This window comes from Poecilia reticulata, chromosome 16 (genome assembly GCF_904066995.2).
Source record: "Poecilia reticulata chromosome 16, P_reticulata-male-v2, whole genome shotgun sequence".
In the NCBI taxonomy this organism is placed as follows: domain Eukaryota; kingdom Metazoa; phylum Chordata; class Actinopteri; order Cyprinodontiformes; family Poeciliidae; genus Poecilia; species Poecilia reticulata.
Window position 1 is genome coordinate 14,623,761 of NC_088845.1, and position 12,692 is coordinate 14,636,452.

General features: G+C 42.8%; 1 protein-coding gene across 4 annotated transcripts; it reads right to left on the reverse strand.

The window, feature by feature from the left end:
* Positions 1-2,293: 2,293 nt before the first annotated feature.
* Positions 2,294-12,208, reverse strand: LOC103478067 (uncharacterized). 4 transcript variants are annotated; one of them, XM_008431554.3, is made up of 4 exons: positions 11,793-12,204; positions 11,296-11,412; positions 8,050-8,692; positions 2,294-5,952 (listed from the first exon to the last, which is right to left on the reverse strand). In XM_008431554.3, exons 3-4 carry the CDS (start codon positions 8,264-8,266, stop codon positions 3,578-3,580), a joined length of 2,592 nt encoding a protein of 863 aa, XP_008429776.2. In that variant the 5' UTR covers positions 8,267-8,692; positions 11,296-11,412; positions 11,793-12,204; the 3' UTR covers positions 2,294-3,577. The 4 variants fall into 4 exon arrangements, with proteins under 4 accessions (XP_008429776.2, XP_008429775.2, XP_008429772.2 ...); XM_008431553.3 differs by having other exon boundaries at positions 2,294-8,692; positions 11,797-12,208; XM_008431550.3 differs by having other exon boundaries at positions 2,294-8,692; positions 11,793-12,208.
* Between the last annotated feature and the right edge of the window lie 484 nt (positions 12,209-12,692).

Genomic DNA, 12,692 nt, shown 5'->3' on the forward strand with positions numbered 1-12,692 from the left:
CTTCAACAACTAACAATCTAAACCAGTTTTCTATATTCTGCTCATAGTTTACCGTGAAAACGTGGCTTAATGACTAACATATAATAAACACGAGGAGGTCACTTTGAGTTATTTTAATCTGACCAGGGATAGTAATGTCATAAATTCGTGAGTCTCAAATGGGATCAGAACTAAAATAAATGGACATAGGTGACACTGCAATAATAACCTTAACATAATATTTGAACATGTTGCACTGTTCCGGTTAGAAGAGCTTGTCAAGCTACTATATGCTAAATTAGCTTGCCATACAGTTTGTTTTGTCTGACTGATATAGACAGTATGACTTCGTTTTGTTTTCGTATTTTTCTTTTAAATTCTCGTTACAGCAGCAGTATATTTGAAATCTGTTTTATTATGCTTTTACGTGCTTTCTTTATTAGTGTGAACTTTGAGTAATACATATCAAAAACATAAATATTTATAAACACGTTTATTTTTTGTATTGTAAAACCTACAGATTTGAGCCTCGGACTATTCTAGTTGAATTAGGTATCCCTTCTTTATAATGGTTGGTAACAATTGCACGACTTTTCCAGTTTCCCTTGTAATCCACGGAAAACGTGAGTGTGCTGTTTTTTCAGGAGAGAGGAACGCTTCTGCACGTTGCCTGCCGGCGTACAATAGCTGTTCCAGCTCACGTGGGTGAGACACGCGAAGAGCGAGCCTTGTCCGCTCGCGCTCCGGGCTCTGATTGGCCTAATCCAGCGGTTACCCCGCCCCCGGAGAGAGAGCCATTGGCCAGAAATAGGTCGAATAAACCCGCCCGCTTGGATTCCCCCCCGCGTGCATGCCACTGCCGCGTGAGACAAGCGAGGGGAGAGGGAAGAGAGCGCGAGGGTTTGTCTCGTCTACTGTACATTGCAAAGCGCGTGCGAAAACAAAGCGCGCCACAGGAATTCACCTGTCTTCCTCCTGACTCATGCAGAGGTTCAAGTAGATTAGACATGGCAACATAGCAGTGCATTTCATGGCTGTTGTTCGGATAACTAATAACAGTGCATCAACACGTTAGGCAGTAAGATTGTTGATTCCACTTATTCCAGTTCAACAATGTCCCTTATTGATTGATGATCACTGAACCTCACATTAAAATGTATCAATCACATATGTTTAAAAGCACACGCAAAATAAATCCCAAACTCAGCTTTGCTGCTCCATATTTAAATGTACAACAGAAGCTCAAATTTTACGTCATTTAATTTTTTTTTTAAATAACTTTGACACGGCTACTAGATTACTTTGGTTACTGTGAGGTACTAATCCTGTAGTAAACAAAAACAGCCACATCATTCACATACTTGATCCAGCACCCAACCTCGCCAGACCTCTCCTATCACAGTTTCATCCATGTGACCGCCCCACTCATCCCTACCAGGCCAAGATCACTATAGCGAGTTGCTTACTGCCATCTTGTGGCGCCACGAGTGAGAGCCAATTATTTTCATAGCAGCTAGAGGACCGTATCAAAAATGTGAAAATCACATTTATTATGTTAGTTCAATTCAAAGAAATAAGCCCATCATTTACTAATTCTTCACACATAGATCAATATATATTCAACCACTGGTCAGTTCTGAAGCTTTCATACATATTTTGTTTGCCATAGCCCACACAACCCTTCGCAGGACTGACTCTTTAGAATAATAAACAGCAAAATGTCATTTCTAAAAAAGTTGTTCACAGCGTGAAGTATCCAATTGTGTTAATAGAAAGTTAAGAAAGAAAAAAAAAACAAGTGTGGTAAGCTGATAAACAGGGAAGCCACCTGACTTAAAACTCCCTCCATTTATTGCCTAATAGACCAAATACCAGAGCCAACAATGAAGACCAGCTGAAGCCAGGCATTAAAACAACCTGGGCTTTAACACCTCAGCAGAGCCACCTCCATCCCCCGCTGCACTGGCACAGTGATTCAAAGGGCTTTTTGTTGTTCCAGGGCAATATTAATATTTCCTGAAAAACTCTTTGGACCTTCCATCCACTGAATATGGAAGCAACCAGAGCCCCTACAAGGGTTAGGCTGGTGTAGAAAGTGCCTGACTGGATGGACAGTGTTAAATTTGATTATAGAAAACCCTTAATTATCCTCAAGCAATTGACACAATTAAATTTATCGTTATAGTAACTACATCCTGAATGACTTTGGTTCACTCAATGAATTGCTAACTTTGGATAAGGTTAACTCTTTTTCTTGTGCTTATACTCCAGATATTGCTTGTATGTTACTGATATGAAATAAAAGAGAAACAAATTATTACACTTAAGGTTTATTCATTGCTGAAATATAATCAACTACTGACTTCTCAGTAAATAATGTGATAGAAATCTACTAAAACTAGAATTTTTTTTTCTTTAAGAAAACAAAAACTTGACAGGGGTATGAACATTTCATATGTGAATAAAGTGACACAATGTTCTTAAAAATGTATTTCATCAGATTGAGTTGAATGAAAGAAAAAAAAAACAAGGGTTGACAGTGAAAACATGATTGCAGATCAGCAAACAACTCAAACGTATAAGGGGGTAAGTAGAAGACTGGCATGAAGACTGATTAGGTTACACACAAATACATGGAATATTACATTTGTTTATCATGATAGGTCCTTGTTTTTAAACACACTTTGAAGAAGTACTGTAGAAATAATCACTGCTAAAAAGAGCATACAAATAACATGAGATTAACATGTTACAGTCAATTTGTTTAACCTGTTTTTAATCCTGTTGTATAAAAGCTAGGAATATCCTCAAATAAACAACGTAAAGTGAACACCGTAAGCAAGGCTTCTTCATTTTGGCAGGAGAGGGATTACTGTAATGCTAATTACCAGAAACTTACATTTCATCTATATGTGATTAAATCACTAAGGAATATAGGGGCAACTCTCAAATCAACTTTACACTACAAACCTTTGGGGATATACTGAATAAACCATCACATACTGCAGGAGTGATTTAACAACCTCAGCAAAAAACTTGACCATAGAACAAACATGCACTGACATACTATTAACAAAAAAAAAGTTTTTTGTCCCCATGTCCCTATTCCTAATAAATGCACTTTACATAAAAAAAACTCCTCAGAGCCTCTAAGTGAACAACAACAAGACAAAATACACAGCAGAGACGTTATCATACAGCAAGAGGTGTAGCAGGGAACTTTAGTTGTGGAAGGGGAAGATACATTAGCAGGTCATTTCACCTAACTTGTCTAGATAACTGCACAGTGTCAGCCAAGCATAGTGTCAATGCACTTAAGGGGTTAATTTATGATCCTATGGAAACAGTCACGTCTTTGAAAACACCTTTGAACATCTTCCAATATAACCTGGAAGAATCTCTGGTGATATTTAATATAATGTTCTACAGTAGTTGTTAACACACTCATTCTAATAGCAGAGTAGATGCAACAGAAAAAGAGGCAAATTCTCCTAAAGACAGTAGATGCCTTTGCCAGTCCCTTTTTTACCTCTCTCTTTTCTATTTTAGAACTGAACAACAAAAATCCCTCGTTTGCCATTTCTTTCAGACGCCAGAATCAATATCTGTACGGTTCTTGTAAGAATGGCATTTCCTCATGACTGTCGTGTGTCTGTCTTTCTCCGGGTCTCTTCGAAAGCTTCAGCCTCTTAGCATCGCCTCTTTGCAGTCTTTTAGCCCTGCGGCGGCAGGACGCTTTGTGCCTGTGAAGAAGTGTAGCGTTCCAGAAGCGAGCGGAGCAGTGATGGCAGGAGAAAGTCCCTCTGGCACGATGGGAGGCTCGATGGATGAAGGCTGTCAAAGGCCTGTGAGACTGCTTCCCACACACTCTGCACCTCAGCCGATCCTGAGCGCTCAAGGCCTTTCGTGGGTGTTTAACTGCCATGTGGATCAGCAGCCCTGCTTTGCGGGAAAATACGGAATTGGGGCATATGGGACATCCGAATCGTTTCACTGGAACTTGGAGAGATGACAGGATCTGTACTTTCATTCCTCCAGTGTTGATAAGCCTATACCCACCACCACCAGATCCTCCCCCTCGCTTAATCGTCAAACGAAGAGAGCCTTGTTTCTTATTCTGCTGCCCTCTTATTGTACAGCTTATCTTTTTCTTCCGTTTGACTCCATCAAATCTCACTAAATCTTGGGATTCCCAGTTATTTTCCCTCCATTCTCTGTTGTCGGACTTTTTTTTTTTCTTCTTGTGTCGTCTCATTTCATCGTGGGGCAGAGGGATGTTGCACTCAAATGGTTGGTGCGCCTGGGTGTCTAACTGATGATGGGGATGATGGTGGGAGAGGTGATGATGGTGATGCAGATGGTGATGTTCAGTGGAAGGTAGTTCAGTGAGGGGCTGGAACGGGGCAGTGGTGTGAAGCGTGCGGCTACGGGATCCGGCTGGATAAATGTGCTCTCCTTTCACCCCAGCAGGGGAATGTGGGTGCTGCGGGGGCATGATTGTGGAGTTTGGGGGGAGTGGCTGAGAGTAGGATGGAGCACTGGAGGTGGAGGATTGGGCTGTTGCAACATCATAAAAGAGGGGGGAGTAACCAGCTGGTGGTTGTGGAGGTGGTTGCTGGTGACTATGAGTGACAACACTAAGACTCTGCCCTCCATGGCCTTCAGTGGATGGAGCCATCTGAAGCAGGGCATTGGTGGCAGCCTCACTTTCAGAAGCTGACTGATTAACATCACTACCACCTCTGTTTTCTCCAGACCCACTGCTGCCTTCTTGGGAGTTAGACTGTTCAGCTCGGGTAATTCCATGCTGAGACTGCCTGTGTCGAGTGAGGCTATTTGAGTAGGCAAACTGTTTCCCACATACCTCACAGGAAAATAACTTGTCACCCCCACCTTCATGAACCATCTGGTGATGGGCAGTTAGCTGGAAGTGATGACGGTACGATTTCCAGCATATAGCACAGGTGTAGAGTCGAGGCTGCGGTGGAGGCTGCGACTGGGGTGGGGGGGGAGGCTGTTGCTGAGGGTTGGAGTCTTGAGGCTTGACGTCTTGAGAGTAGGGGTAATAGGAAGAGGTGCTTGGTGCTGGATTCTGGCTCCTGTCCTGTGCCACGCTACATTGAGTATTTGGATTAAAGCTGTTGAGGCTCTCTGGAGCTGGTGTTGTGGGTACCTCTTCCAGCTCCCCTTTCTGGTGGAGTTTGCTGTGCCTCCTAAGGCTCTGGGAGTAACCAAACTCTTTCCCGCAGATTGTGCATTTGTAATTCTTTGCGCCAGAGTGGACTGTTTGATGCTTGCTGAGGTGAAAAGCCTCTCTGAAATACTTTCCACATATGGTGCAATGGTGGGGTTTTTCACCAGTGTGGATGCGGTCGTGCCTGCGCAGAGTCTCGCGGCGTGCAAACCCCTTGCCACAGACACTGCAAAGGTGAGTGCGTGGGAGCCCGCTGGGTCCCATTCTGGGTGTGTACTGCCTACGTTTTGGGGGCTGTCCACCAGCTGCAGGATCTTTTTTAGCTCTTGGTTTGCGAGGACGTTTTGGTTTGGTAGTAGGATTCTGTGGGTTGCTGCTCATAGCCTCTTGGCTCCCACCACTTCGGAAATTCTTATCCATGCCAGACGTGGAGGAAGGTGAGCCTAGAGGTCCTAAACCAAGACCACCTAGCAGACCTCCTATTATGTCTCCCCTATCATCCCCTCTATTTCCGCTGTTGCTAGCTGCTGTTATTGCAGAGATTGCATTATTGACAGAGCTAGTGACATCATCCTCTGAGTCATCCAGTAGAGAAGAAAGAGGCAGGTGGGGCTGCTGTTGCGGATGGTGATGCTGGTTGTGGCTCTGTGAGTGTGGATGCAGAGTTGGGGCCAAGGGAGCCTTTCTCAGAGCTGGGCCCGCCATCCCACTTCCACAGGGGGAGGCACCAGAGTAGCACGGAGATGGATTACCTTGAGAACGGTGGTCATCATGGTAGCCTGTGTAACGATTCCGAGAGTAGTCAGTGGGGTATTTACCATCTGTTCTGTCCCTGTCATTTGAATTCCCTCCCCTTCCAGATTGAAACAGACCATCACATCCTAAACCTGATTTAGGTTCTCCTTCACTCACAATGATTATACCATCCTCTTCCTCAGTTTTCCCATAAATGACCCCTCTATTGCTTTGATAAGTTCCCCCTCCTCCATTACCTCCTCCACCCCCTCCCCCGACTCTGTCCTCACCATCAGTTCCTGTCTTGCTGCCCCGGTGTTTGGGTCCCCTACCTGGCTTGCCGCAGGTGCCTGAGGCAGCATGGTTGAGAAGAGAGGTGCTCTCTCGGAAGGCACGACCACAGGCAGGACATCGGAATGGCTTTTCCTCATGAATCTTCTCATGACGTGTCAGTGACTCTCTACGATTAAAAGCTCGAGAGCAGGTGGAGCAGCCATATGGGCGGGCTGAAGAGTGTATAACTCCATGTTGCAGCAGGTGCCCCTTTTTCTTAAAGCCTTTGCCACAATCAGGGCAATGAAATATTTTGTCTGGGCTAGGACAAGAATTTGACGAGGGTTGGGGAGTTTCTTGGGTCGAATGGGGAAGGCTTGGGTCAGACTGAGTTTTAATGTAAACGGGGTTAGGGCCTGTAGTGGCAGTATTGCTAGTACCTGCTGTGGTTGGCTCATGCATGCGCATATGCCTGCGAAGGCTTGATAGGTGAGGGAAGCTTTTGCCACAATCTCCACAGCTATAAAGGGGCTCTGAATCAGACTCTGAAGCGTTGGGTTGCATTGAGCTCTGGTTATCAGATTTAGAAAGCTGGGAATCATTAGTAACCAGTACTGAGGCAGCAGTGGAAGAGGGAGCAGAGGAGGAGGAAGAAGAAACTACAGATGAGGATGAAGATGAAGAGGCAAGAAGGGATGATGGATCTCCACCCATATTTGTAATACCAACCCCACTACCAATTAAAGCTGGGGGCTGGCCATGACTTAGCCCTCCATTACTACTAGTGCTTGGATTACCACTGTTGCTACTGTGAGCATGGCCGCTACTGCTATTATTGCCGCTATCAGATTTTCTTTGAGGCAAATAGCCAGCCATGGCTTTTTTCCTTCTACTACTACTGCTACTACTACCACTACTTCCGCCTCCGCTGCTTTCCCCTTTACCATCTTCCTTCGATAAAGATAAGTGAAGTGGTAAGGGAAGGGGCAGACCTGCTTCCTGCTGCATCAAAGAAGCTATCTGATTAGATGAAAGCACTGGAATGCCCTGGAAGTCAAAGCCACCTAGCGATGAAGCCTGGGAGCCTGGGTGGAGAGGGTGGTGAGGATGAGAATGAGAGTGAGGATGAGAAAGGGAATGAGGTGGAAGCTGCTGCTGGAGAGGTTGCTGGGGAGGCTGCTGGGGCTGGGGGGTGGAGTGGCCATGTGAATGGGAGGAGTGCAAAGCAGGAGGTGGAGCGAGGCTAGTGCTAGGCTCTCCAGCTGCCTGACTTAACCCAATCCCTAAGTGGTTATGAGTTCCCTGTTGAACTAGAAATTGCTCTAAGCTAGCATTAGCAGGCACGCCAGAAAGAAAGTATTGATTAGCAGCTAACATGCAACTAAATTGTTGGTGAAGGCTCCGTGCATCAGACTGGGCTCCAACCAACTGGTGTCCCAAAGAGCTGACTGCACTGCTGCTAGAAGGGTTGTTAGAGGTGGCCACAGATGTTGATGGGGAGGGAGAGGAGGAGGAGGGGCCAGGTGATGCCTGGGGGACAGAGAGGCCAGGATGTAAAGGAGGGGGTGGAGGTGCTGATGTTACTAATCCTCCTAATCCCCCAGCACTCCCACTACTGCTACTTCCCCCTGTAAAGTGCTCAAAGCGGCCTACACTTGGGTGTAACTGCTCCTGTGCTAGTGCTGCCTCAGACGGGTGGAAAGAGCGCAGGAACTGCGGGTAGCCTGAAGAATGACTCGAGCTGCTGCTGCTCATCTTGCTTGACTTTGAGCGAGAGGTCTGAGATGAGGAAGGCTGTTGTTGTAAAGGTGGGGGAGGAGGGGCACTCATCTTGGCAAAAATGGAGGCAGAATCAGAAAAGGCGTTACCTCTTGACCCCTGCAGGGGGCCCAAGCCAAGTCCAGACAGAAGAGCTCCAGAAGACTCAGCCTGCTGCTGCTGCTGCTGCTGGAGTTGATGCTGGTGTAGTTGCACTTGCTGCTGATGCTGTAGCTGTCGATCTAAACCAAGGCCTTTGAACTGGTGGGCCTGGTGCCCACTTAACATCTCTATAATGTCCAGATTGTATTTTCCAAATTGGAACATTTCCCACTCACTGGCACATGGGGGTGCAGATGCCAAACCTCCAGCGCTAGGAGCGGCTACAGTAATCCCACCACTCACTGGTGAAAGACAGACTTTACCCTAAGAGTGGGACTATGCTACTATGTTCTTACTTTGGAGACAGCTTAAAGTTCATCTCTCCAGATTGTTTATCTCTGGTGCTGCCACTCCCTCTTGATCATCCACTGCCCACACTATACTTCCAAACTCAGTGGGGTAGCTGAGGTGATAAACTGATGATCAAAGGTAAAAGGTAGATGAGTTCCACCCAACTGCATCAGAAATTAATTAAAAGTGGTTTTTATTGAGGAACCAGTTCAAAATGATGGTTTTCTTGTCTCCTTTGAGAATAACTGTGTTCCTTCACCTAAGATTCCCCATCCATGTTCAGCCAAGGAGTTCCTACAGCTGAAAACAGAAAAGTCAAAAAGGGGTGAAAGTCATAGAAGGGCTCTATATATCTTTATATTAAGATAATAATCACTTTATGCAGACCGACAGATTATTACAATACAGGCTGCAGTATGTAACCTTTATAAAAAAATCTGTTTACTACATATTTGTTAGAACTGTCACTAAATTTAAATTTAACACAGTGCAGGGCAGTTTTAAAGTATCTCTTCCTACAAAATATAATTTTGAACAAAAACACATTTTTGCACCATCAAACTTTAGTTGCAGTAAATCTACACACCCATTTATATTTCTGAAGCAAGAGTGAAATGAACAATTTGTGCCATATCTGAAAGTTTGACCTTTTGTAGCATCTGCAACAAACAAAACAAACAAAAAAAACATTCAACATTTTATATTTGCAATAACTTACCTTTGAGTGGTTCTGCTGGAGTGGTGCCCAATTAAAGTAGCTGTATAAATGCCAATTGTTTTTATTATTAGTCTCATACTGACTACAAACACATAGGTATGTTCTTTTCTCTGTGAATGAATATTGTGCACCTTGTAGGCGTCTGTGTGAAAAGAGGCAGATTTTGCATATTTAGCAAAGCACTGGAGAGAGTGACCCATTTTACTTCATTACTATACTATCTGACCATTTAATCTTTCCATGCTGAATCTTTTCTGATGTGAATCACACATAGTACACATAACTGAGTATTATGCAGAATATTTATTGCAGAATGGATGGATATTAGAGAGGATTTAAATCTTTGTCACAGACAATTTTGGACATAACAAATTAACATTATCACACAAACTAAGCAAGAAAAAAAATTGTGGTAAATATTAACTGATGCAAAACATATCCAAGTGACTTTGCCACTCTGCTAAGTACTCTGATTCTGTACCTACAAGTGGTCATGTCATCACAGTCTACTACCTTTTTCATCAGATTTGATAAATACTATTTTGCAACTATGTAATTATCCACAGCATGTCTCATGGTAGTAAAAAATGCTTAAAACACTCATATAATTTAATTGTAAATTCTTCTTCTAAATTTATTTAGAGCTATTAGACCTCATTTCCATTGCTGGCGATTCTGACCTCTGTGTGAGCCAGTTTTCTCTTGTGGAATATGAGGGATTATGACCGCAATCAAATCAAAATAACCAAGTTACATTACCACAAATCCTGACAGCCAACTAGTTGAAGAGAGTTGCTATGAATCACTGGTAGTCAACTGGAATAAACAGCTGAAATCGGCTCTCAGTCGCAGTTGTGTGACGAAAATATCATCATTTTGTTCTCAGCCTCTTATTGTCCGCCCATTCTCATCACAAACCCTGTGGTGAAATTCTTGTCCCCTTCTGCATGCAAAGCTATTGCGTGATTGGTCAGAATTTTGTGGAAATGTTTGTTTATGCGGAAAAGCGTATCTGTTGGACCAAAACACTGAACTCGCCCTGCTTGGTTTTAGTTCTATGCAACAGGCAAACATCCCAACGACGCCTTCTGTTTTTTTTTTTTTTTTAAATCTTCTAATAATATGAAAAATTAAATACCACTTTACAACTATTATTCCTTTCGGCTCCAAACTTGTAAATTGTTTCTCTCTTCCATGTTCACTAAAAACACCTGCGGCGGGAGGGGATTCATAAGAAATCAACATGATGCATCTTGTGGACTTTGAAGGGTGTGCACAAAAACTAACATCTTGCAACCACTTGACAGTGGTTCGAACAAGTTGGGCCCTCAACGGAGTCTGCCACTTCTAACTTTGCTCTTAGCTGCAGAGAAAATAATAGTTTAGATTCTTTCAGAGTTTGTCAGATGAGCCTAAACTAAGTAAAGATTTTAATAAAAGCATACTGCAACCTGTTAGTACTTTAAGAGTGGCAGCAATGGGACACTGTTTTTTAAAATATCAGATTTAGTTTGTATTCCTTCAACTTAAACAAGTGAACCTGTTAACGAGGCAAGCTCTTTGATAGATAGATAGATAGATAGATAGATAGATAGATAGATAGATAGATAGATAGATAGATAGATAGATAGATAGATAGATAGAAGTCGGGAGAATGTGTTTAGATTAGTGGGTATACAAGGTTCACATTTCCATTATGATCTCAGAGTTTATCGCTAAACAGTAATGATTGTGTCATAAAAGCTAAATAACGCAACTCTTACAAGTAAATTAACTGGTACTTATTTTTACCATTTATACACTTTTGTAATACTAAATTCCATTTATAGAAATTTTTTAATTAAAGCTATTTTTGTAATTTTGGGTCACAACTTCTCACAGCTTTAAAAGTAATTCCCTAAAAATCTGAATTTTGAACCTCCGTCCATAATTTTGGCATCATGTAGTTTTTAATGCTTCAGGTAAAATCTTTTTATGAAAATTTTAGTCGCATACATAAAACCCTTAGGGGAAAAAACATTCGACCTTATAAAAATATTTAAATATACGCAAAAAAGAAAAAACTAAATTTCAATAACAACCATAGAGAAATAACATTTAGTCACTAAATGATAGTTCAAGTTCACCGTGTTCTGTAGACTTAACTCACTTGAAATGTGTTTATGCTCACCTCTATAAATCTTACCGTTTCCTCTAATTCAATAGATGAATCCTTGGAGGGGGATTTGAGCTCCCCTGGCAGATGAGGGAGATTATCTAATGCATATCTGACTGCCTCTCATTTTAATGCACATCAGCAATCCTGCAAAAAAAAAAAAAAAAAATTTGAAAAAAATGGACCAGAAATGCTAAAGTTAACACCAGCTTTCCATTCGCTTCACCATGTAAACATTAGTTTCAAGCGCGAGCAATAACGGTTGCTCCTGTTACAGCATTGGCTAACATTTAGTAGAGGGAAAAAAAAGAAAAACTAAACTTGGCGGTTCTCTTTAGCATCATGTTAGACTCCGGCTCAGTGTGTCTGGCTATGTGCAGCCACACGCATTTTTACAAAAGCCACATTGTTGCTAACGTTAGCCATCCTCTCTAAGCACAATTGTAAACGCACGCCGACTAACGTTAACTTGACGATGCTAGCGCTAGCATATACATCTGCGTAACCTATATTCAGCAAATGTTTACCTACGCATCCAGTAACAGAGCAGAGTTTGTAGATGGATGAGGCCTGGCACGCCTTCTTCTTCTTCTTCTTCTTCTTCTAACTGCCTGCTGGCTAGCTACGGTGCGCTTCCATTTCTGCGTGGTGTTTTCCAGTCGTTAGCCAGAGCCATTTTCACTGATGCTGAGCTGGGTGAACGCTCGAAATCAACGCCGACGAACACCGCTGCAGCCTCCTCACCATTTGGTTACCGACCGCTCTGCGCTGGCGGGGAGCTCATTAGATTATTATTTAGAGGGACGAGGAGATTTTTTGGTCAGTCGGTGGTGATATATTTTTTTGGGTAAAAGTGAGTGACGTGTGCTCCCCTAACGTTGGTCCTTTCCGGCCCTTGTAATGTTTCCGGGTAGCGGCGGCAGAAGGGGCTCGCGGACGGTGTTTTAGGGCTCACCGCTTGGCTTCATGCTGCTCGGTTTCACTTTTAGCAATTTGCATATTGGGTGTTTTTTGTGGGTTCAACCATCACATCTCAGTTGAACGGAAAAGTATTAAGGCTACTAAAAAAAAAAAATCCGACTTTAATCTGAGAATTGAGTTCTCAGATTAAAGTCGGTAAATTAGTACTCCTGCTGCACAATTCACATCCCTGTCATTGAAGCTTGTTGCTACCAGGTGCACATCTGCATTAAAATCAGAATTCAGGAAAAACGTCTAAATTCTTAGATTAAAATCACAATTCTGAGAAGAAAAGTACGATTCGGATTTTTTTTTCTACTCTGAATTCTGGGGGGGGGGGGTCTCAGACTTGTAAGAAAAAAAAGTCACAAATCTGACATTTTATTTAAATTGTGAGATAAAATTGAAAATTCTTAATTAAGAGAAATAATTATGAGATTTCAACCCTAATCTTGATCAAGCCTGTA

Excerpts from the sequence above, each read along its gene's own strand:
- LOC103478067 (XM_008431553.3), bottom strand. The coding sequence starts at position 8,266 with ATGTTCCAATTTGGAAAATACAATCTGGACATTATAGAGATGTTAAGT.